The following is a 27,052-nucleotide window of genomic DNA, read 5'->3' as shown; positions in this document are numbered from 1 at the left end:
AAGGAAATAGCCTACACCCCCAATGTATCTGCAGGACTTCATTAAGATGAACTTGTGTGAGCTGGGAAAACACTTTGGAGGAACGGACCTTGAAACGGTTCGATTTATTTGGTGGGAAGAACTTAACTCTGGTAAAGATATTCTGGATTTGGAAAGGGAACCTGAGGCTCAATATTTTGGCAGCCTCCACTGGTTGCCATTTCCATGGAGCTTGGACAGGATTATGGGTTATAGCAAATTACAGGAAGATGCGTGGGCTTCCTGGGAGAGAGGAGAGGTTGACAAGGGATCAGTTTGGGACTATGTGTTGAGGAAAGGGGAATGAATACTCAGAACTTCTTGAGAATGATTGATGGCAATATCTAATCTGTCACCTGAAATAATATCATAATCTTCCAGCCAGAGGGAAGGCTTCTGGAAGGCCACATCATAAATTCAGTTTTGGCGCAAGACTGTCTCTGAGTAGGTGTAGCAAGTCAGTAAATCTCTCTTATGATTAGTTCCCTATTCTTCAAATATATCATTGGAATATATGTATATGCAGCATCTGAAAAAAACTCATGTAAATTGTTCTATAAGAAGGGCCCCTACATCACAAATTAGAAAATTAAAATAAAATCATATTTTAAAATGAATTTCAAAGATAAAAGCAACTATAAAAGATTTGAAGGATTCCAGTTCCCCATAATTGTGCCATTTAATTAGCTGGTCTGACCCATGCAACAAACACATGGATGGTTGCATATGGCCATGGACTGCTATAATACCACTTAGGGAGTATTCCCAATGGAAACCTCAGTGCAAGCTCTATTAACTCTATTATAGTAGAACATCAAGCACTAGGCTTGGAGCCCTTCTCCAAGTCCACCTCTGGCTGTTGCCCTCCAAGTCAACCAGTTGGCTCAGGAATCTGGACTAATCAACCAAAGTATGCCTTCCAGGGATAAAAATCCAGGAAAGCTCTCAGAGTATTTTAATTAGGTGTTGCCTGCAACCACCCACTTGGCCCTACACTCCTTATGGCCAGGAGCCGGGATACACCTAAAACCATAGGCAACCAGCAGCTCACTCCTAAGTGGAACAACCCCACTCGGTGAGCCTAACCTCCCATTCTGCCTCAAGTTGCCCAGGATCACTCCATGGGGACATCAGATCCCAGTGAAGAAGGGAATCCCAGTCCCAACCTCCAGAAAAACACCCTGGGGTGTGGTTCCAAAGGATCCCCTAGACTGCTTGTGGAAACCTCTCTCTGACCTGAAGCGTCTCTTCCAAAGAATAACACAAGTGGAACCAGGGAGATTCAGGCCCCAGTAGTGGGTTTCCACATCAAGGCACACTTGCCAACAGGCCAAAGACTGAGATAGCTTCATGTTTCCATGTATCTGACATCCTTTCTCTTCAAAAGGCCAGAAAAATGGAGACCAACGCTTAGGGCTGAAGCCTGGTAACAAACACACACATCTAAAGGCAGTGGAGGCAAAGTTCTGCTCCTTAGGTGTGGCAAAGACACTGCTGGAAATCAGCAGGAAGATGTTACAGAAAATGGACCTTTGCCCCTCAGCACCCCTTAAGGATGAGGAGAAGGACAGAAGGCAGGGAGGTTGTGTCACCAGCAAAGCCCTTTAACAACTATTGAGAAATAAAACCAGAATCTGCTAATAAAATACAGGCTCACCTTTTTTGTTGCCTTTGTGCTCACTCCTGTTTTCCTTGCCCAAGAGCAGAGTAAGAGGATGTGGAGCCCTGGCACCTGGTGCTTTGGACCAGAGTTTCTCCTGCGAAATGGCCTTGCCACACCTCAGCCCAGCAACCTTGTGCTGAAGCCCTGGGTATGACACTGCACTTCAAGATAGGGAGGGGGCCCTGCAAATGTGCTGCAGCTTGAGGCCTGGAGCGTGAGCTTCTCAGCTGTGCTGGCCTCATGAGAACTCTGCACACCCCGCCCCCCACGCTGATGAGAACTCGGCCTCCTCCCCTCCCCAATGAAGAAAACCTGGCCCACTGCCCTCCCCCTCCATGAGAACCCCGCCCACCGCCTGTCTGTTTAGGAGAGCATGTGCTCTAGAGAACCAGCTGGTGCGTTTCTGTTCTTTGATCAAAGAAAAAGGCTTCCAGAGTTCCCACTGTGACTCAGCAGGAACCAACCCAACTAGTATCCTTGAGGAGGCCTGTTCCATCCTTGGCCTCGCTCAGTGGTTTACAGATCCCGTGTTGCCTCGAGCTGTGGTGTGGGTCACAGATGAGGCTGGGATCCTGAGTTGTTGCAGCTGTGGCATAGACTGGCAGCTGCAGCTCCAATTCCACCCCCAACCTGGGAACTTCCATATGTGGCAGGGGTGCAGCCTTAAAAAGTACCATTAATAATAATAAGAAGAAGAACAAAGCTTCCCTTTGCTTTTGATCTGAACCTGACTCAAAGAGTTGGTCATAATAGCACCATAGAAGCTTTTAAGCACTGGCGAAGGGGAGTCGAATCTACCTTTCTCTTGCCTAGCTGCTTAGATGGTTTGGAAAAGGAAAGCATAGTCTCTATTAGAAGGCCCAATGAAATCAGGAAAGCATCTGCAGTGGACAGCTCATAAATTCCCTCTCAAAGTATGAACCATTTTCTTTTTGGACATTGTATTACAAAGGAAGAAGGAGGGGAGGGGAAGGCAGGGAGGAGACAGAAAATAAAGCATTAATGAGGGGACAGGAAAGGGTAGGAATGTGAAAGGGATAAGAAAGAATATTAGTGGTCAAGAGTCGACCTTAATGGGGTACAATCAAAAAGTGAAAAAAAAAAACAAATGAAAGCCTGCACTATGTTTCATTCTAGGTATGGGCTAGAAGTGAACTTTTTCCCTCCAGTTTTTCCAGAAATCAGCAGAGACTCTATGAAACACAGTGAACCCCAATAGTACTATGGAATCCACTCTGTTCCAATCAAATGGAACTTCTAAAAAAGCAGGACAATTAAAATTCAATAAACACCTCCAAAAAGAGATCTTTGTAATATATATGCTATATTAAACATCAAGCAAATTATGTGAAATATATGTAATTATATATGCACATTATTCAAGTGCACAAGACAATCAAAAACAATTACATACCTCTGTTTACTGAAGGTGTTTACTGAAGAGCTTTGGATTAGTGTTATGATTCCAGGTGAAACTATTAATTGGTTTTCAAATTTAGTAAGTTGATTTTTTTTTTTTTACTTCTTTTTAAACAAATTGAAAAGGCACCTGGAAATTAAATCTATCAGTTCTCTGAAGTGGTTCTGATTATGGAGGGAGACTTTGGGGGGACGGCTTTCCCCAGAGTCATTAAGCTTTTATATCATTCTCTTTAAAGTGACCCAACAAGAAGTCGAGGAAACAGCATCTGTTGCCAATAGCACTGTGAAGTGGCAGGTTTCAGCTGGTGAGAAGCAGACTGGGAGCATCAAAGACATGACTTCGACCAAACTTTGAGGTGTGTGGGTCAGAGATTCACTGAAATTAATAATTTACAAAGAATTCTTAAAGCATCACTCTTAACTTTATTTTGGAAAAGCGTACCCAAATTATCACAGGAAGGGGAGAAAAATAAAGCAAAACTCGAGCCCTGGGCAATACTGGTGAGATACTTTTTCTTCTTAAATTAATATTAAAGGTTTGTGAAAAAAGAGAATTTAATCAAATATCAATATTTTGGATACTTGTAATATAATTGCAAGATACTGTCCTCAGAAATGAGGGGAAAGTATAGTTTTACAGATGATAAGATAATGAAGTGCAACCATACAAGACTACGAGAGAGTATATTCCCAATTATGGCTAAGGAAATGGCATAATTTCAAAGGAAAGTGAGGTGTTATCAGGTTGACATGCTCAGAAATGGGAGGAATGTATTCTCTGAGATGGGTCCTGATTCACAGAGAAAGACGACATTCTCATGGACATTAGAAAATGGACAATGGAGGCACAGTTGCTAGGCTTGTGTTTAAATGCCCAGTTTCTTCCAGATGAGAACCAAGAAACATAATTCACAGTTGTCAAAACTGCTACAATTTGAGCCTTCTTAAATGGGAGGGCTCTCTCAGTGGGGAATAGTTTTTTTTTTTTTTTTTTTTTTTTTTCAGTTCAGGAGGAAAAACAAAGGGGGAATGAGCATGTAAAACAGGGGAATGTGTTTGAGTGTGAAATAGAGTTATTATTATTATTATCATTATTCTTGCTATCAATAGTTTTCCTATATAAGAGAAGCCAGTAATATAATGAGACTAATCCCATATCTAACACACAGATCTGAGGAAACACAGCCCTGTAGTTTCCCATAAGATGGAAAAGCCCAGCCCAACATTGGTGTGAAGGGTAGAGGAGAGCCCAGAGTTCAGTAGGGACTGTAAGCCCTGAACTTGAACTTGATGGATCTTTGGACTGTGTCTCAGGTGGACTCAATTCCTGATGCTTTCCTAAGACACTGTGCAATTCTACCCCCAGCCCAGAACTAAAGGAATCGTTAACATCTATAGCTTGGTATGAAGAGTCACTTCTGAGCTCCTTTAAGCAAAACTATGTCCCAAAGCCCTTTCCACACGTACGTTGCAGTGACCTCCCTAGAGTGTTTACACTTCCATCAAATGAAGAAGAATCCCTTAATAAATATGAAAGAGTGGTGAGATTAAGAGCAGAGTTGTTTCTTTCTTTCCATTCCCCCCCCTTATTTATTTACATTAACAGAAGAATGTTTAATATAGCAAGGCAAAGCAATTCCTGGGGAATCCTCAAACACAGTTTGAAGATGAAATTTCCCTTTCATTCCTTGCAGATCAAACAGGTCTTGATGTATCTCCAGGAGTATCTTTTACTGCTTTTGTTTCCTTTGTCTCTGACTCCTTTTCTGCATTTGATGACTATTCTAAGCTGAAAGAATTGATTTGATTGCACAGCAGAAATAGTGTTTAATATTATAGATGAGAGAGTCAAATGAAAGCTTTCTTATTTTGCACAGGGGATAACAGAAGCCCCAGGAAGCTAAAGGATTTATCCAGAGATACAGCAACCATATCTCAGAATCAGACTTGTATAAGTTTGGTTTTCTGTGTACTACACCTGTGTAATCACTTGTATAATTTTGGTTTTCTATCTACTACACCTGTATCTGTGTAAAATTGGATGGCAGCTGGCTCACAAATCTTCACTTGGATAAAGCACAGTAGAACAACGTAGACCACCAGGCTGAAACTTTTTTTGCGGTCTATAAGATGCTCACAGGCAAGAATGTTAATGTGGAATTGTGAGTTTCTGTTGCAAACAAATGTGACTAAAAAAAATTATATTCACACATATACAAAACTCTATCACAGATCAGACCAAATATAGACATACCACCACTCTTAAATTAGCAATTAACATCTTGTAGGCAGATATCCCCTCTGCTTATGTGGAGCCAAATATATTTTAGAAATGAAGAAATAATGTAACTTGAAACAAATACATTGAAGCCTTAGATTGCTCCATGAAGGCTAGTAAAAAATACTGGTCAGAGGAGTTCCCACTGTGGTGCAGTGGGTTAAGGATCCACCAGAGTCAGCAGAAGTACAGTTCAATCCCTGGCTCGGGAACTTCCATATGCCAGGTAGAGATGAAGAAAAAAAAAAGACTATTCATCAGAATTCAAAAGAATCTTTAAGGGGCAGAGATAAATATGCTTAAGTTAGAGGGGAAATTAAGATATTTTCTCAAATTCAAAAATACAATAATTTTTAAAAAATTTGAATTTGAAAGATTCAATTTCTGAGATAACTCAATAAACATAATTAAGAGTTTTTGCACAGGATATTAGACTCATTAGGAAACTAATTGTACCTAGAAAAAGAATCAATAGAATGGCCATGATCAAAAAGATAAAGACAAGTATTTGTGGGGATGTGGAGGAAAGGGAACTCTTATGCTGGTGGGAATGTAAATTAGTATAACAATTGTAGAAAGCAGACTGTATATTCCTAAAAAATTAAAAATCAAACTATCATATGATTCAACAATCCCATTTCTGGGTATATGTCCAAAGGAAATAAAAATGCTATCTTGATATATATATTTAAATTTTTTTTGTTATACTTGATTTACAATGTTTTGCCAATTTCTGCTGTATAGAAAAGAAATTATCTTCCAGCCTGATCCATCACAAGTGATTGGATATAGTTCCCTGTGCTCTACAGCAGGATCCCATTGCCCATCCCCTACAAATGCAAGTTTTCATCTGCTAACCCAAGATTCCCAATCCATCCCACTCCCCCTACCCCCAACAGCAACCACACGTGTGTCCTTCATGTCCATCACGTTTCTGTTTTGTAGGTAGATCATTTGTGCCATGTTTTAGACTCCACGTGTAAGTGATATTCTATATTGTCTGTCTTTCTGTTTCTGACTTACTTCACTTCGTATGAGAGTCTCTAGTTCCATCCATGTTGATACCAATGGCATTTATTTTGTCCTAGTTTATGGCTGAGTAGTATTCCATTGTAGAGATGTACCACACCTTCTTAATCCATTTTCTCTTGATGAGCATTGAAGCTGTTTCCATGTCTTGGCTATTGTGAATAGTGCCGCTGTGAACATATGGGTGCATGTATCTTATTCAACGAAAATTGTGTTTGGATAGATGCCCAGGAATGGGATTTCTGGGTCATATGGTAGCTCTAGATTTAGTTTTCTGAGGGATTTCCATACCATTTTCCATAGTGGTTGTACCAATTTACATTCCCACCAACAGCAAAGCAGGGTTCCGTTAACTCCACATCCACTCCAGCACTTGTTGTTTGTTGACTTGTTAATGATGGCCACTCTAACTGGTGTGAGATGGTACCCCACTGTTGTTTTGATTGCCTTTCTCTAATAATTAGTGATGTGGAGCATTTTTCATGTGCCTGCTGGCCATCTGTATGTCTTCTTTGGAGAAATGTGGATTTAGGTCTTCTGCCCATTTTCTGATTATTTGTTTGTTTTTTTGTTCTTGAGTTGTATGAGTTTTTGTATATTTTGGAGATTATATTTAGTCAGTTGAGTCACTTGCAAAAATTTTCTCCAATTCTGTGGGTTGTCTTTTCATTTTTTAAATTGTTTCCTTTGCTGTGCAGAAACTTTTGAATTTAATAAGTCCCACTCTTGTGTGTGTGTGTGTGTGTGTGTGTGTGTGTGTGTGTGTGTGTGTCTTTATTCTAGGAGGTGGGTCAAAAAAGATGTTGCTGTGATTTATGTCAAAGAGCTGCTCTGCCTATATGTTTCTCTAGGAGTTTTAGAGTATCTGGCCTTACATTTAGGTCTTTAATCCATGTTGAGGCTATTTTTGTGTATGGTATTAGAAAATGTTCTATTTTCATTCCTTTACATCATGTCATTGTCCAGTTTTCCCAGCACGACATTTTGAAGAGATTATCTTTCCTGCACTGTATATTTTTGACCCCTTTGTCATAGGTCAGTTGTCCATAGGTGCTTGGGTTTATTTCTGGGCTTTCTCTCCTGTTCCATGGATCTCTATTTCTGTTTTTGTGCTGGTACTATACAGTTTTGATGACTGTAGCTTTGTAGTAAAGTGTGAGATCAGGGAGCCTGATTCTTCCTGTTCTGTTTTTTTCTTTTCAGTATTGCTTTGGCTATTTGAGGTCTTTTGTGTTTCCATACAAATTTCATTTATTTTTAAAATTATTAAAAATTCTTTATAGTTGACTTAAAATGTTCTGTCCATTTCTGCTGTATAGCAAAGTGACCCAGTCATACATACATATATATACACATATATAATATATATATATACATTTTTTCTCACATTATCCTCCATCATATAATTTAAAATATTTTGTCTAGTTCTGTAAAGAATGTCATTGGTAATTTGATAGGGATTGCATAGAATCTGTAGATGGCCTTAGGTAGAATTGTTATTTTGACTATACTGATTATCCCAATCCAAGTGCATGGTGTATTTTTCCATCTATTGTGTCTTCGATTTCTTTCATGAGCGTGTTCTAGTTTTCAAAGTACAGGTCTTTTGTCCCTTTTGGTAGGTTTACTCCTAGGTATTTTATTCTTTCTGATGCAATGTAAAATGGGATGGTTTTCCTAATTTCTCTTTCTGATCTTTCATTGTTAGTATATGGAAAAGCAATTGATTACTGTGGCTTAATTTTGTACCAGACACCAATGTCATATGCTATCACTTCTATGTGGACTCTCAAAAAGGATGCAATGAACTTCTTTGCAGAGCAGCTATTGACTCACAGACTTTGACAAACATATGTTTTCCAAAGGAGACAGGTGGGGATGGGGAGATAGGCTGGGGATTTGTGATAGAAAAGCTATAGAAGCTTTTTATCCTGAGACTTTACCAAATTCATTGATGAGCCCTAATAGTTTTCTGGTGGTGTCTTTAGGATTTTCTAGGTATAGTATCATGTCATCTGCAAAGAGTGATAGTTTTATTTCTTTTCCAATTTGTATTCCTTTTATTTCTTTTGCTTCTCTGATTTCTGTCACTAGGACTTTCAAAAATAAAAAGAATGGACTAATAACAAGTGGTTACAAATAGATTCCACAAAGCCCCAGAGATTCTGACCCCCCTAACAGGTGTGAGGTTATATTCATTGTGGTTTTGATTTGCACGTCCCTGATAATTAATAACGTTCTGCATCTTTTTACATGCCTCGTAGCCATTTTGATATATTCTTGCAAAAATTATCTATTCATTCCTTTACCCAATTAAAAATTGGATTATTTACTTTTTATTGCTATTGAGTTGTATGATTTTCTTATATATTTTGGCTTTTAACCCATCATCAGATCTAAAGGTTGCAAACATTTGCTCCCATTGTTTTGCTTGCCTTTTCACATTTTGGTTGTTGCTTTTATTTTTTTATTCCCACACCTGTGGCATGTGGACATTCCTGGCCCAGGGATTGAACCTCCACAACAGCAGGGACCCAAGCTGCTTCAGTGACAATGCTGGGTCCTTAACTCACTGCACCATGAGCGAATTCCTGATTGTTTCTTTAATGTTTCTTTTTTCTTCAAAAAATAAAAAAAAAATTGTTTGATAAACAAGTAGTCTCGCTTGTTTAGTTTTACATTGGTTGCCTGAGCTTTTGGTGTCATAGTCAAGAATCATTATGCAGACCAATGTCAATAAGCTTTTACTCTATGTTTTCTTCTGGCGTTGTTACAGTTTCAGGTTTTACATTTACGTCTTGTTCCTCTTTGTGTTGATTTTTGTACACAGTATAAAATACAGGTCCAATTTCATTCTTTTTCATGTGAATATAACTTTACCTATCACTATTTACTGAAAAGTCTATTTATTCCCCATTGAGGTGTCTTGGCACCTTGTCAAATATTAGGTAACTGTATAGGCAAGGGTTTATTCATGGGATCTCAATTCTGTTCTGTTGTTTTGGGCGTCTATTTTACGCCAGTACCATCCTTTTGTGATTACTATAGCTTTGAAATATAATTTGAAATTTGGAAGTGAGATGTCTCCATGTTTATTCTTCTTTCTCAGCATTGCTTTGGCAACTCAGGGTCTCTGGTGGTTCCATATGTATTTTAGGACAGTATATTCTAATTCTGTGCAATATGTCCTGGAAGTTTGATATGAACTTCATTGTATCTTAGATGGTCTTGGGTAGTATGGCTGTTTTAACAGTATTAGTTCTCATGATCCAATAAATATTTTTCTTGGAAAATTTATTTTCCATTTATTTCTTTTCCGTTTATTTATGTCTTTTTCAATTTCTTTCTTTAATGTCTTACAGTTTTTAGTGTAGAAGACTTTCAGCTCACTGTTTAAATTTCTTCCAAAGTATTTACTTCTTTTTGATATTCTCATAAAAGGGGTATTTTTTCTGATTTCCTTTTCATATAGTTTGCTGTAAAGAGATACAAACAATTTTTGTATTTTGATATTTATTCTACATCTGTACTGGATATGTTTATTAGATTTAGAGTTTTTTTGTGTTTTAAATATATATAAACTCATGTCATCTCAGACTTTCCATTTGGATGCCTATTAGTTCTTTTTCTTTTCTGATTGCTTTTGCTAGTACTTTTTTGTTTGTTTTTACAGCCACACCTGCAGCATATGGTTGTTCCTGGGCCAGGGGTTGAATTGGAGCTGCAGCTCTGGCCTACACCACAGCCACAGCAACAAGAGACCTGAACCGCATTTGTGCCTTATGCTGTCACTTGTGGCAATGCTGGATCCTTAACACACAGAGTCAGGCCAGAGATAGCACCTGCATCCTCAAAGAGACAATGTCAAGTCCTTAACTGGCTGAGCCACACTGGGAACTCCTAGTACTTCTCATACTATGTTGAATAGACATGATGAGAATGGTCATCCTTACTTTTCACTGGGTGTTAGAGGAAAAGTTGACAGTTTTCTCTCATTGGTTACCATATTAGTTGTGGGCTTTTCATTAATGGTTTTTATTGTGTTAAGGAAACTTCCTTCAAAATCTATTTTGTTGAGATTTTTTCATGAATGGTTGTTGTGCTTAAATGCTTTTTCTGTATCTATTGACATGATTATGTTGCGTTTCTTTTTATATTTCCTTCTGTGAAGTGGTTTACCACATTGATTGATTCACATATTTTAAAGAAATCTTGCATCCTTGGTCATGGTGTATAATCTTTTGGAGGTGCTAAATGTAGTTTGCTTGTGTTCTACTGAGGTATATTTCTTATTCACAATGCTTGACTGGTAAAACTTCTTGAGCCTTTGCATATCAAAATGTATTCATTTTATTCTCATATTTTAGTTCCCATTTGGATGCTATAAAACTGAAAGTTGTTTTGGAGAAATTAAGGACATTTACCCATTAACACTCAATTTGTAGATTTGCAGACAAAAACTCTGGTACAGGGTTGATTTTTTTTTGTAGCCTATTTTTATTTTGTGAATTTGGCATCCTAGTGAATTCCTAGTAATATAGCAATTGACACTTTTAGGAGTTCTATTTTAGGATCAATTTTTTTTGTTTGTTTTCTTAGACATGTCAAAATGGCTATGACCTTTTGAGAGACCACTGAATTACACCTTCTATAGGTGATGTCTTCTACTCTTTTGGCTTTATTGCCATCTTTTTTTTTTCTTTTTCGTTTTCATTTTTTCATCTCTTGTCTTTTCAGGGCCACACCCATGGCATATGGAGGTTCCCAGGCTAGGGGTCCAATTGGAGCTGTAGCTGCTGGCCTATGCCAGAACCACAGCAACTCAGGATCTGAGCCACATCTGCAACCTACAACACAGCTCATGGCAATCCTGGATCCTTAACCCACTGAGCAAGGCCAGGGATCAAACCCACAACCTCATGGTTCCTAGTCGGATTTGCTAACCATTGAGCCATGACACGAACTCCTAACTGCCATCTAATATGCTCGAGATTTCTACATTTCTCTGACATATCTTTCTGAGTATCAGAAACACATAATTCAATTGTACATTGCTACTTCAATTCCATCTTATAGGACTCTCTCTTCCAGCCTCATGCCTCTTCACTTTGCCATCTTACTCCTTTTCATCCATTGTGTCCCATTTTTGGTGCCTTTTCATCCAGAAATCTTTCCCTGATGTGCGTCCCTCCAACATGGTTTCATAGTTCCCTGTGATACATTGTTTTATCATTTATAACACTGTGCTGTAATTTTCTACTCCCTCCTGGGAGTTTTTCAATGGTTCCTAAGCTCTTTGAAGGCAGAATCCAGATCTCTTTTTATTCACCACTGAAGCCCAGCAACATGTCTGATACATTCCTTGTGCTCAGAAATGTTTAATATTTGTCATTTAATATTTAATATTTGTCATTAATGAATTAATGACAAAAGGGAAAAAAAGGAATGTATTTATCCTGAAATTGTTTGTATGTAGACAGAGATGTGTATTTTTACAAATAGCTTTTAATGATGAAATGGTTCTAAAAAGTAATCACATTGAGAAAATATAACAGAAACAGCTCCTATTAAGAAGATAATGAAATCTTGCTGAGGACAGGGAGCATATCAAGCTAAACTACTTACTCATATGCTGAGAATTGTAATTTCAGTTTCTTTTACCTCCTCTTCAGTGTAAGCAGTAACAAAAACAAACTATAGTTCCCCCAAGAGGTGTAGCCAAAATTGTCCCTAGAGTTGAATCAGGCAAAAGTAGGAAATAATGCCCTGGCCTTCAGGACTACATTTTTGCATTTTTTTAAAATTATTGAAGTCATTCATTTTCCTTTGTACTTTGACTCATTCATTTAATATTGATCATGCACCTGCTATTTTGCTACCTTGTAGAAACGATTGTTATGTTGCAGGCAAGTACTTTATATTGAAATCCCTTTCTGATATGAAACCATTTTTTTGAATCATTACTCTTTCTGATGTGTTACCTACATAGCATGGGTGATATGAGCAATACATGATGGTCCTGAAGCCTACAAGGTAATGTGGAGATGGTCTATATAACCTTCAATATCTCACCCTCAGAGATAAGTAGGGCCAATGCTTTTATAGCCCCCAAATAGTTACTTACTCTAATGTTACAGGCACTCACACAAGCACAGTTATTACAGAAAGATCACTCAATTTTTAGTGAGAGATAATAAATGAATATGTACATTGTGTTCAGCACAGGCCCTGTCTCAATAAATGGTAACTAGTATAGTTATATGACTTTGCTATCATCATTGCTTGACACTTGAGGGCATGAGGTAGGAAATCAGTCAGTTTCCTGGCTCTCCAGTGTATCTTTTTTGATATCTTCCCCTTGATACCAGTTTTCTCACTTGAAAAATAACAATAGTAACTGTATACTTCCTTGGATTATTACAGAGAATGCTGCCCAATAACGGAAAATTTAATTTGTTATTTAATTTGTTATTAGAAGGCAAGCTTATGAATCCAGGTATCTGCTTGAATCTAGTAAAACAAAATCCCATTTTGGTAGAATTTTCTAAATATGAAAAGAGTGGCCCCACGTTGTGTTATTTTCTTGTACCTATTTCTGCACCACTCAGTGCAGGTGCTATGATTCCTAACAGTTAGTTGATTTCTTTATCCCATAAATATTCCTTGCTGAGACAGTCTATTGGCCATAGCCTCAGGTAAATCAATGTTGGGCCCAAGTCATCTTTATTTGTCACCTAAGATCGCTTTCCTGCCACACAATTTCCTAATGGCATTTTTCATCTGGGCATTTCTCAAGGTATAGATTAAGGGATTTAACATGAGGGTTATGGTAGTGTAGAATAAAGCAACTGCTTTGTCAATTGATAAAGTACCTGCAGGTCTCAGGTACACAAATATACAAGGCACAAAGAATAAGACAACCACTGTGATGTGGGAGATGCAGGTGGAGAGGGCTTTGTGCCTTGCCTCCAAGCTATAGGTCTTTAGGGAGCGCAGAATGACCACATAGGAGACCAGCAGGAGAAGGAAGTTTAAAAGACAGATGAGACCACTGTTGGCAGCAACAAAGAGCCCCAGAGTGTGGGTATCAGTGCAGGCAAGATCCAGCAAAGGGTTCAGATCACACATAAAGTGATCTATGACGTTAGGACCACAGAAGTGTAATCTGGAGATGAAGAGGATCTGTATGGTTGCATGAAGACAGCCTCCCACCCACGACACTCCCAACAGCAGGCCACACACTCGCCGATTCATGATGGTCATGTAGTGCAAAGGCTTGCAGATGGCCACATAGCGGTCATAGGCCATCACAGTCAGCAGGATGACCTCAGCACCTCCAAATAAATGTTCCCCAAAGATTTGGGTCATACACTCCTCAAACAGGATGGTCTTCTTTCCATGGAGTGAATCTATAATCATTTTGGGGGTACTGACAGAGGAATAGCAGGCATCAATGAAGGAGAGATGGGCCAGGAAAAAGTACATGGGGGACCCCAGGGATGGGCTGGCAGTGATGGTGATCACGATGAGCACATTTCCTACCATAGTGATAATATAGATGACAGAAAACACAGCAGATATGAGTTTCTGCATCTCTGGATGCTGTGTGAGCCCCAGGAGAACAAACTCTGTCACATTGTTCCTATTCTCCATGTATTTCATATGATGGTTAATTGCATTACCTGAAAAGAAAACCATTTTTATGAATGCCACCTTGACTTTGGTACACTTCCCATTATACCATATATTAAATCTCTAAATTCTATTAAGTCTTGGATTCTTTTTCTTTGTTTGTTTTTTAGGGCTGTACCTGTGGCATATGGAAGTTCCCAGTCTAGGGGTAATATTGGATCTGCAGCTGCCACCCAATGCCACAGCAATGCCAGCTCCAAGCCATGTCTGTGACCTACATCACAGCTCATGGCAACACCAGATTCTTAACCCACTGAGCAGGGCCAGGGATCAAACCCGCATCCTCAAGATTCCCTTCCACTCTGCCACAACAGGAACTCCCAAGTCTTGAATTCTTTTAGTGTGTGTGTGTGTGTGTGTGTATTTGTGTGTGTTGGAAATAAAGATTGTGAGTTCATAAAGATTATTTAAATTATCTCCCAGGTAAAGTCTTTCTTAAGACTATAGATATAAGTAACTTTTCTAAACACACTCTCAGGAGGCCACCTGTGTACATTTCATCATCACGAAGGACTGAGTTTAATTTGACATAGTACATAGCACACAGCACACATATTGGTACCCAACTCTGAAAAGCAGGTAGAAGTTGGGCATAAAGATTTATCATTGCACAGCTGCAGAATTTTTGCTTTAGTATCTAGGAAATGAGGAGCCATGGAAGGTTGTTGAGAATATGAGTGAAAGGATGGATAGGAATTTGAATAAGAGGAATCTTGGATGTTATTCTACTAAAGACCTTTGTGAGTCTTGGATGAAATGCCTGAAGTCCAGTAAAGGGGTAGAAAGCAAACACAGGAACCCCAGGAGTAGACTACCTATAATAGTTGAATGATGAGGTATCTAATGGCAGAATATGGTGTCTGATATCAGAGAGGTGGGTCTTATCACTGGCTTTATTTCTATGAGCCTCAAAATTTTCAACTGTGAAATTAAGGTTATTATTAATTGTAAATGATCTTTTCAGCAGTTGGAGAGAGGATGAAATACTCTATCACTATACCTGAAAAGTATTGCAAAATGAGCCCTGTGTGTTTTAAGGAACAATCTTTAGGGTGAGCACTATTGAAAAACTTACCTTAGTTGTCTTAGATGGTCTTGATGTTTTGGGGTGGTCAAAACCAATTTTTTTTCAAACTGGCAGCTTCTTGTAATAAGTCATTCTAAATATCAAATATATGTCAGACTTGGGAAGAGCTTATTCATATAATTCACTATCAAATAAACAATTATTAAGAAATCATATACACTGAATATGTGCCATGTTTTTGGCATGTCAAGTATACATCAATAAACTTGTTTCAAAAAGGAAGAGTTCTTATAAGCCTAAATCGTCCCACCTTTCCTAAAGCTTCAAAAGTTCTTCACAGAAACTCTGTTGGAAACATCATTCAGGATCATTTTTGCATTTAGAATGGGTTCTCTTGAAAGGCTATGAAGAAGTGATCTTAAATAAATGGGTCTGGTTCTGTGGGGCAAGAGGCAGATAGTGTAGAGGTCAAAAAGTTCACTCTGTCCATGATGAAGCTGGTTCTGGAGAGATGAATGGCAATCAAACTCATTTTCACCTTGCCCTTGTCAAGAAGACATTTAAAAAGATTTCCATAAGCTTCAGGGACTTTGTCTCATGGCTGCTGCTTTCTCTCCTAGGAATTAATTATCAGCTTTGATGGAAAGGTTTGTTTTAGAAGCAAGTATCTGCAGAGATCTGTTCAGAAACACCCATTCTTGAATGGGAAGAGGATTATCTCTACACTTGTAACCTAACCTAACCAAGAGCCCCTTTCTCTATCTAAGCCTGGACCGTTAAGAAAACTGAATGTTTTGCAGAGATGCAAACTGAACTAGGGGCAGTAAAAACCAGAATGAATAATGCAGAAGAACGAATCAGTGATATGGAAGATAGAATAATGGAAATCACTCAATCTGGTCAACAGACAGAAAACCGAATCAAAAAACTGGAAAGCAATATAAGAGACCTATGGGATAATATAAAGCGGGCCAATCTACGCATAATAGGAATTCCAGGAGTAGAAAAAGATAAGGGAATGGAAAATATATTTGAAGAAATTATTGCTGGAAACTTCCCAAATCTAAAGGATACTGGATTCAAGATACAAGAAGCACAGAGGGCCCCAAACAAATTGAACCCAAACAGACCCACACCAAGACACATCATAATAAAAATGGCAAAAGTTAGTGATAAAGAGAGGATCCTCAAGGCAGCAAGAGAAAAACAGAATGTTACCTACAAGGGAAACCCCATAAGAATATCAGCTGATTTCTCTACAGAAACACTCCAGGCCAGGAGGGAATGGCAAGAGATATTTAAAGTGCTCAAAGGAAAAAATATGCAACCTAGAATACTCTGTCCAGCAAGAATATCGTTTAAAATAGAAGGGGAAATAAAAATTTTTCCCAACAAACAAAAACTTAAAGAATACAGCAACACAAAACCCAGGTTAAAGGAAATATTGAAAGGGCTTCTCTAAACCAAAAAGAAAGGAAGGAAAGGGAAGAAAAAAGAAAAGAAAAAAAAAAGAGGAAGAGGAAGAACTAGGACTGAGGAAACTGCAATCAGAGAGAAGTCACTCAAATAAGCCAGCAAACAGATTTAATCATGAACATGCTTCAAACAAAATAAAATTAAAAAGAAAAAAATAAAAAAGAGTCATCAAAACCATAAAATGTGGGCAAGGGATGTCAGGAGGTGAATAACCCTTTTTGTTTATATGTATGTCTCTCTTCTTAATTTTAATATAGTAATGAAGTGTTTGAACTTACAGGACCATCAGGCTAAAACACACATTTATGGGAAGGGGTTAGCATACTTAAAAAACAGGGCAACCACAAGCCAAAACCAAATATTGCATTTGCAAAAAATGAAAAAAAAACACTCAAGCAGATAATAACAGGAGACCATCCAACCAAAAAAAGAAAAAAAAAAAAGGAAGAATGGAGAACCATAGAATCAACTGGAACACGAGGTTCAAATGGCAATAAATAATCATCTATCAATTATCACCTTAAATGTCAATGGGCTGAATGCCCCAATCAAAAGACACAGAGTGGCTGAGTGGATAAAAAGGCAAAAACCTTCAATATGCTGCCTACAAGAAACTCACCTTAGGACAAAAGATACATATAGATTGAAAGTAAAAGGGTGGGGAAAAATATTTCACGCAAATAGACATGACAGAAAAGCAGGAGTTGCAACGCTCATATCAGACAAAATAGACTTTAAAACAAAAGACATAAAGAAAGACAAAGAAGGACACTATTTAATGATTAAGGGATCCATCCAAGGAGAGGATGTTACTATCATCAACATATATGCCCCAAATACAGGAGCACCCAGATACATACAACAAATACTAACAGACATAAAGGGAGATATTGATGAGAATACAATCATAGCAGGAGACCTAAATACCCCCCTCACATCAATGGACAGATCCTCTAGACAGAAAACCAATAAAGCAACAGAGATCCTAAAGGAAACCATAGAAAAGTTAGACTTCATTGATATCTTCAGGACACTACATCCAAAAAAAGCAGAATACACATTCTTCTCAAATGCTCATGGAACATTCTCAAGAATCGACCACATAGTGGGACACAAAGCTAACCTCAACATATTTAGGAGCGTAGAAATTATCTCAAGTATCTTCTCTGACCACAATGCCATGAAATTAGAAACCAACCATGGGAAAAGGAAAGAGAAAAAACCTACTCCATGGAGACTAAACAACATGCTACTAAAAAACCAATGGGTCAATGAGGAAATCAAGAAGGAAATTAAAAACTACCTTGAAACAAATGATAATGAAGACACAACCTCTCAAAATCTATGGGATGCTGCGAAAGCAGTGCTCAGAGGGAAATTTATAGCAATCCAGGCCTTTCTCAAAAAAGAAGAAAGATCCCAAATGGACAACTTAACCCTCCACCTAAACGAATTACAAAAAGAAGAACAAAAAAGTCCTAAAGTCAGCAGAAGGAAGGAAATTATAAAGATCAAAGAAGAAATCAATAAAATAGAGACTCAAAAAACAATAGAGAAAATTAATAAAACCAAGAGCTGGTTCTTTGAAAAGGTCAACAAAATTGACAAACCCCTGGCCAGACTCACTAAAAAGAGGAGAGAAAGAACCCAAATAACCAAAATTAGAAATGAAAAAGGAGAAATCACAACGGATACAGCGGAAATACAAAAAACCATAAGCGAATACTATGAACAACTGTATGGCAACAAGTTTGACAATCTGGAAGAAATGGACAATTTTCTAGAATCTTACAGCTTGCCAAAACTGAATCAAGCAGAAACAGACCAACTGAACAGACCGATCACTAGAAATGAAATTGAAGAGGTCATAAAATCACTCCCTACAAATAAAAGTCCAGGACCAGATGGCTTCACAGGTGAATTCTATCAAACATATAAAGAGGAATTGGTGCCCATCCTCCTTAAACTCCCTCAAAAGGTTGAAGAAGAAGGAATACTCCCAAAGACATCCTATGATGCCACCATCACCCTCATTCCAAAACCAGACAGAGATACCACCAAAAAAGAAAACTATCGCCCAATATCATTGATGAATATAGATGCAAAAATTCTCAACAAAATCTTAGCCAACCGAATCCAACAACATATCAAAAAAATTATACACCATGACCAGGTTGGGTTCATCCCAGGTTCACAAGGATGGTTCAACATACGCAAATCAATCAGCATCATACACCACACTAAAAAAAAAAGGTCAAAAATCATATGATCATCTCAATAGACGCAGAAAAAGCATTTGACAAAGTTCAACATCCATTCATGATCAAGACCCTCGCCAAAGTGGGTATAGAGGGAACATTCCTGAACATAATCAAAGCCATTTATGACAAACCCACAGCAAATATAATCCTCAATGGGGAAAAACTGAAAGCCTTCTCACTCCAATCTGGAACAAGACAGGGATGCCCACTCTCACCACTGCTCTTCAACATCGTTTTGGAAGTCTTAGCCACAGCAATTAGACAAACAAAAGAAATAAAAGGCATCCATATAGGAAGAGAAGAGATCAAACTGTCACTGTATGCAGATGATATGATACTATACCTAGAAAACCCTAAGGACTCAACCCCAAAACTCCTTGAACTGATTAATAAATTCAGCAAAGTGGCAGGATATAAGATTAACATTCAGAAGTCAGTTGCATTTCTGTATACCAGCAATGAAACATTAGAAAAGGAATACAAAAAAATGATACCTTTTAAAATTGTACCTCACAAAATCAAATACCTCGGAATACACCTGACCAAAGAGGTAAAGGACCTATATGCCGAGAACTATAAAACTTTAATCAAAGAAATCAAAGAAGATGTAAAGAAATGGAAAGATATTCCATGTTCCTGGATTGGAAAAATCAATATTGTGAAAATGGCCATCCTACCCAAAGCAATCTACAGATTCCATGCAATCCCTATCAAATTACCCATGACATTGTTCACAGAACTAGAACAAACAATCCAAACATTTATATGGAACCACAAAAGACCCAGAATCGCCAAAGCAATCCTGAGAAACAAAAACCAAGCAGGAGGCATAACTCTCCCAGACTTCAAGAAATACTACAAAGCCACAGTCATCAAAACAGTGTGGTACTGGTATCAAAACAGACAGACAGACCAATGGAACAGAATAGAGAATCCGGAAATAAACCCTGACACCTATGGTCAATTAATCTTTGACAAGGGAGGCAGGAACATCAAATGGGAAAAGGAAAGTCTATTCAGCAAGCATTGCTGGGAAACCTGGGCAGCTGTATGCAAAGCAATGAAACTAGAACACACCCTCACACCATGCACAAAAATAAACTCCAAATGGCTGAAAGACTTAAATATACGACAGGACACCATCAAACTCCTAGAAGAAAACATAGGCAAAACACTCTCTGACATCAACATCATGAATATTTTCTCAGGTCAGTCTCCCAAAGCAATAGAAATTAGAGCAAAAATAAACCCATGGGACCTCATCAAACTGAAAAGCTTTTGCACAGCAAAGGAAACCCAAAAGAAAACAAAAAGACAACTTACAGAATGGGAGAAGATAGTTTCAAATGATGCAACTGACAAGGGCTTAATCTCTAGAATATACAAGCAACTTATACAACTCAACAGCAAAAAAGCCAATCAATCAATGGAAAAATGGGCAAAAGACCTGAACAGACATTTCTCCAAGGAAGATATACAGATGGCCAACAAACACATGAAAAAATGCTCAACATCGCTGATTAGAAGAGAAATGCAAATCAAAACTACCATGAGATACCACCTCACACCAGTCAGAATGGCCATCATTCATAAATCCACAAATAACAAGTGCTGGAGGGGCTGTGGAGAAAAGGGAACCCTCCTGCACTGTTGGTGGGAATGTCAACTGGTACAGCCACTATGGAGAACAGTTTGGAGATACCTTAGAAATCTATACATAGAACTTCCATATGACCCCGCAATCCCACTCTTGGGCATCTATCCGGACAAAGCTCTACTTAAAAGAGACACATGCACCCGCATGTTCATTGCAGCCCTATTCACAATAGCCAGGACATGGAAACAAGCCAAATGTCCATCGACAGATGATTGGATTCGGAAGAGGTGGTATATATACACAATGGAATACTACTCAGCCATAAAAAAGGATGACATAATGCCATTTGCAGCAACATGGATGGAACTAGAGAATCTCATACTGAGTGAAATGAGCCAGAAAGACAAAGACAAATACCATATGATATCCCTTATAACTGGAATCTAATATCCAGCACAAATGAACATCTCCTCAGAAAAGAAAATCATGGACTTGGAGAAGAGACTTGTGGTTGCCTGATGGGAGGGGGAGGGAGTGGGAGGGATCGGGAGCTTGGGCTTATCAGACACAACCTAGAATAGATTTATAAGGAGATCCTGCTGAATAGCATTGAGAACTATGTCTAGATACTCATGTCGCAACAGAAGAAAGGGTGGGGGAAAAAACTGTAACTGCAATGTATACATCTAAGGATGACCTGACCCCCTTGCTGTACAGTGGGAAAATAATAATAAAAAAAAACTATTTCAACAACTGCTATAACTTAAAAAAAAAAAAAAAGAAAACTGAATGTCATGTGCACAGCAAGGTGGCAAAATTGCAGTGTATGGAAATGATAGGGATGGAGGTGATTATAGAAATCCCCCAAAAAGGACTGTAGATATAGAGGAGTACCTAGAGGAGTTTGGGAGATCAGTGTAAGTTACTAACTGCTCAAGAAGGCCATCAGAACAAGGCAGGCTTGCTTGACTTGTGGAGGCATGAGATAAACCTCAGGTCATTGGGTGAGGTCTGCATTCAGATTCAGACCAAGGGCAGGAGTTTGAGGACTGCCTATCTGCTTAGTTACATGAGCACCATGACCAGACACCAAGGAGGAGCTACTACTCGAAGAAAGAGAAAGAGGCAGCATTTTTCCAACCCCCACCTCCTTTGGGTGAAAAACACTGTAGCCCACCAAATCCTTGGGGCAGAGACTCCTTGCCTGCCTGCTTGAATCTCTCATGATCATCCTATCTTAATAAATCTATTTCTTGCCTATTACTTTGTCTCTTGCTGAATTCCTTCTGTGCAGAGGCATGAAGAACCTGAACCTCAGTAGTCCAGATGCAGGGTGAGTGATTCTACTTTAAAGCTGTGGGGATAATTCCAATCTGTGTTTAGGCTGGATTTTAGTCCTGGAACATGGGTTCAAGTCCCAACCTGGGTTCTGGCTAAGTTCAGGGCAGTAGCACTGTCAGTTTCAAATGGTGATGTAGTTTCCTGATTGAATTGTATCACAGAAAGAGCTTCTATTTTACCTTGAATATTAAACTTTTTCTGGATGCCCACTAATGACTGCTGGAAAGCTCAATCAGCAATGGCATAAAATTAATGGCAGCCATTTTGAAGTACTTGACTCAAAAGCTGTTTTTCCCAAGCTGCCAATCCATCTATTGCTTATGGAATGGGTGGTCAATGGGGACCTTCTCTATAGCACAGGGAAATCTACTCAATATTCTGTGATAGTTTATATGAGAATGGATATGTGTATATGTATAACGGAATCACTTTGCTGTGTAGCAGAAGTTAATACCACATTGTAAACCAACAATATGTATACAAGTATATGTAACTGTGTCTCCATGCTCTACAGTAGAATACATATATAAAAATAAATGATTAAAAATGTCAATAAAATCTAAAAAAAATTGAAAAGTTGTTTTTCATATTTCTTAGAAGGGAATGCAAATGTTCAGGAACCCAGATTACAGTTACTTCTGGGATTCATGAACTGATCATTGTGGAATTCTGGGCAGCATTAAAAACATGTGGAGAGATATCTGAAGCCATATGAAGAAATGGAAATCAGACATTCCATATCCCTGTGACCTGGTAGTGTTAATTATTTTCATTGCAGTTCTGCATGAGGGTATGTAGTATGCAGTTTCAATTTGTATCTCTGTGATCACTAATGATGTTGAACATAGTTTTCATCTTCTTATTGGCCTTTTGTGTATCTTCTTTTGTGATGTTACTGTTTAAGTTCTTTGCACAGTTTAAAAATATGGGCTGTTATTTTTTTAATTCCTGAGTTGTAAGTATTCTATATATTCTAGACACAGGTTCTTAGCCATATAGTTAAATGGCACATGTGTAAAATGTTCTCCAAGTCTGTGTCTATGGCTTGCATTTTCATTTTTTTAAAAGATTTTTATTTTTTTCTATCATAGTTTATTTACACTGTTCTGTCAATATCTGCTATTGGCATTTTCATTTTTAAACATAGTTTCACCTGATGAGCCAAGGTTTGACCAATTTTAACTTTTCATTTTTCTCAGGGTTCATGCTTATTGTGTCATATCTGAAAAACACTGGTCTGCCTCAAGGTCGAAATAGAATTTTTTTTGTCTTTTTGCCTTTTCTAGGGCTGCTCCTGTGGCATATGGAGGTTCCCAGGCTAGGGGTCTAATCAGAGCTGTAGCCACTGGCCTACGCCAGAGCCACAGTAATGCAGGACCCAAGCCACATCCTTAACCCACTGAGCAAGACCAGGGACTGAACCTGCAACCTCATGGTTCCTAGTCAGATTCGTTAACCACTCCACCACAATGGGAACTCCTCAAAATAGAATTTCTATTAATTTAGTTACCATTAACACATTTATTTCTCATTCAAAAAATTTTCTTGTTACTTTCTGTGTATGGTGTGAAGTAATGGGGAGATTTATTTTATTCTATATGAATATAATTCCAACAAATAAAGATTGAATTATTAATAAAAAAAACTTTCTACAAAGGAAAACCCAGGCCAAAAAGGACTCACTGGTAAAATTTATCAAACATTTAAGGAAGAATTAACACCAATCCTATCCAAACTATTCCAAAAAAAGAACTCTAGGGAATACTTCCACATTCATTCTATAAGAACAATATAACCGTGATTTCAAAACTAGACAAAGATATAAGACAAGAAATGCATAGCCAATGACTCTTATAGACACAAAATTCTCAACAAAATATAATAAAGGGAATAGAGCAAATGCTGAGAAAGATTATAGACCAAGAATGCGTGAGATTTATCCCAATAATGCAAAGTTGGTTCAATATGTGAAAATCAATTATAATGATATACTCTGTTGATTGAATAAAGGACCTAGTACACAGTAATGAAGGGTGTTATTATTTCTATTTTTTTCCAGTTCTTTATTCACCAATTAACCCCATATTTAAATAGAATAGCTTCATCAATTCATATAACATGTGCCTTATACCCTCTCCTCTAGGCTGTAGAATACTCGCTACAATATGTGTTCCACTGTCCTGAGGATATTATTGATGTGTGAAGAAATTTGAAGAACTCTGTTTCCCCAGGTAGATTTCATTGAATGGCCAGTAGAATCCCTAAAAGTCTAAAAAAGTCCATGGGAAGGCATAAAATCTATCTTCTCTATTTCTACACCAGAAATGTTGGCACTAGAATTTGGTCTCCAATTCTAGATAGCACACTTCCTGAAAATATGACAAGTCATGTGGTTCTGTCCTAAGAATAGAGTTTACCCTGATGTGTTTAGAGTAGAGTTGAGAGACTGATTCAGGACCTCACCCTCTTTTGGTGACATCAATCAGTGAGGAACAACTCTCAGGGGTATGCCCCCTGGATGAAACCACATGGGGTTGTTCACACAGCTTTTGCAATCCTTGATGTCTCAGTTCATGATACCCAAGGGCTTATGTAAGGAGTGCTTTTTCACATCATTTTGCAAACCAGGAATGCGGGCTGTTAGGACATTAAAGTGCAGGGAAATAAACAAATCAGGTGAAGATGTGTTGTTCATGGATAGATTCTCCTGAATACCTTCTTCTAAGGCAAAATCTTAAAAAAAAAAAAACCCAAAGACAATTAATTCCTGAGAGGGTAACACCTTAGATAGACAAATGGGTCCTTTGACATTGTCGGTAGTCTCCCTAACCACTAAGATTTCTAAAAAAGCTGTTTTCTTATTTTGAGAGCTGAGTAAGAAGGGCTTATTAAATAATAGAGATAGTTGTGTCCCTTTTTCTATGACCACAGCCTAGGTGCTAAATATCAGAAAAATTCCATTAGCACATAGGGACTTTGGATTTCAAATTCAACATGGACGTTTCTTTTCCTTTGACTTGAATTTCCAAAGCATTGGAACTTTGAAAATACTTGCTGAGTCCATTTAAATAATCTTGTGCCACCTTAATACTCTCTGCTTCCTGTAGCTCTATCCAGTCAGTGGAGACTTGAGGAATACACTTGATAAGATTTTAAATGTAATGGTTATTTCTTATTCCTGGATACATTAGAAATTCTCCTTAGCTACAGATGTCACCATGGTGAGTTACCTAGAATTGCTGATTTTTGACCCACTTTTCACCTTTTCATTTTCTTCCAGGGTTTTGTAGTTAAAATCATTAAAGCATAACTTTCTGGTATTTGATGGGAGATACTTTGAGATGTTTTAGGATATTTTGCAGAAATATTTGTTCTCCTTACTCTATATGGATTTATCTATGGCTAATCAGGAATTGGTTTAGGCTTTACAGATTCCTCAGTCAATTTCCAGGTCAACATGGGAGAGAGAAGGAAAGCATTTGGATTCTATTTTTCAAAGGAAGAATTCAGCTCAAAAACTGAGATCCCAAAAAGGAAATGGATTAAAATATAGCATTAAAAAAGGGGGGGCAGGATTTTCTGTTGTGGTTCATCAGTAATGAACCTGACTAATATCCATGAAGATGCATGTTTGACCCATGGCCACACTCAGAGGGTTAAGGATCTCGCATTGCTGTAAGCTATAGTGTAGGTCACAGACATGGCTCCAATCTGGGGTTGCTGGGGCTGTGGTGTAGGCCCAGTTCTGAGTTGACCCCAGCCTGGACACTTCCATATGCCATGTTTGTGGCCCTAACAAAGCAAAAAAAAATAAAATAAAATAAAATAAAAGAAAGAAAAGAAAAAGAAAGAAAAAAAAAAACCTTCTGCTGTGGTTTGGTATCTTTACTATACTCCAGGCTCAAGGACTATTTTATTCTGATTCTATTCAGACCTTCGTGGATGTTGGTCTAACAAGACAAGATCTTATTTCTGCTGCAGTCAGTGGGGTCTCAGCAATATGGCTGCATTTCTGCATCCCTGACCTCAGACAGTCCTTTTCCTGAGAGTTCAGATAGATATTTCTGAATGTAGGACATAAAAGTTAGTTCTCTTTTTCCCCTTATATACACTGGTCTTAAGGCATCTGAAGGGAGATAAGATGTGATAGTGGGAAAATAAAATCAGTTTTGGCCAGCAGAAGACTTGGATTCTTGTGTACTACTGACCAGTTTCTACTACTGATCAATTTCCTCCTTGGACCCCAGTTCCCCTATCTTTAAAGAGCATTTGAGATGATCAAATACAAAGTGCTAGATTTTTTTGTGTACAAAATTCTAGGTCTTGTCCAATAGACCCTTGAACTCATCAACATTTGATAAGTTACAGATGTTACATTCCATTTCATTCCAGTTCATTGGTTACAACAAATTTACATTCCATTTCATAGGTTAGCAAAAGAACTGCCATGGATCATGCATGGTCATTTGTGGTGGTTTTTCCAAACTCTGGCATTGCTGATTTCTAGAAGTAAACTGGATGTACACTGGAGAGACAATAAGTTCAAAGAGCTAGAAACAGACAATGATTTTGAATACAGTCTCCTCTATTTATCTTGTCTTTTTTATTGTCATGTCTAGGGCAAGTCATTTAACTTCTAGTCACTGATGCCCTTTCCTTTAAAATAAAGATAATATTGTGACAACCTCATAGGATTGTTCTTCAAATTCTGGCATTGTTGATTCCCAGAAGGAAACTGTGTTTCTACTGGCAAGGCACTGAGCACCAAAGAACAAGAGACAGGCATCCTGAATTTGAATGTAGTCTTCTCTATTAGTTTATCATTATGACTTTGGGCAAGACATTTATCTTCTTGTGACCACAATTTCCTTTCCTTTAAAGTACAGGCAAGAGTGAACAACCTCATAGGATTGTTTTGAAGACTACATGAAGTAATGCATGTAAAGTACTTGGTACATGCCTAGTACAGTGCAAAATTCAACCACAATGAACATGTATCATAGCAACTACATGGTGTAAAAAATTCATCTCTGCACTCCACAGAAATGAGAAAAAGCAGATTTATACTTAAAGTTTGCATTTCACAGTGTTTGAGTATATGGAATATGGACAGCAACAAAGGTTTCTTTGCTTAGGGAGAAGTTTGTCTGCTGAGGTTCTTGCCTCTCAATTGCAGTCTGAATGCCTTTTTGTGGAATATCAAGATTATCTTGCTGCTGTTCTCTTGGGGTGCTGTTGGTTAAGGATG

At 38.1% G+C, this 27,052-nt stretch overlaps 2 protein-coding genes across 2 annotated transcripts in view; both read right to left on the bottom strand.

Moving 5' to 3' along the window:
* The window catches only part of LOC110259269 (olfactory receptor 4C46-like), a 949,087-nt gene that overhangs the window by 483,833 nt on the left and 438,202 nt on the right, over positions 1 to 27,052 (bottom strand). The gene's annotated exons all lie outside the window — the stretch shown is intronic.
* Positions 13,134 to 14,063, bottom strand: LOC146405235 (olfactory receptor 4C46-like). The gene has a single exon (XM_085015217.1). The coding sequence runs from the start codon at positions 14,061 to 14,063 to the stop codon at positions 13,134 to 13,136; it is 930 nt and encodes a 309-aa protein (XP_084871343.1).

This window comes from Sus scrofa, chromosome 2 (assembly GCF_054392235.1).
Source record: "Sus scrofa isolate SSC_HxYL_T2T_F1_AM1 chromosome 2, Sscrofa_HxYL_maternal_Yorkshire_Landrace_v2.0, whole genome shotgun sequence".
In the NCBI taxonomy this organism is placed as follows: domain Eukaryota; kingdom Metazoa; phylum Chordata; class Mammalia; order Artiodactyla; family Suidae; genus Sus; species Sus scrofa.
Note: the sequence above shows the minus strand (reverse complement) of the source record. Positions and strands in the feature narration are given on the sequence as shown.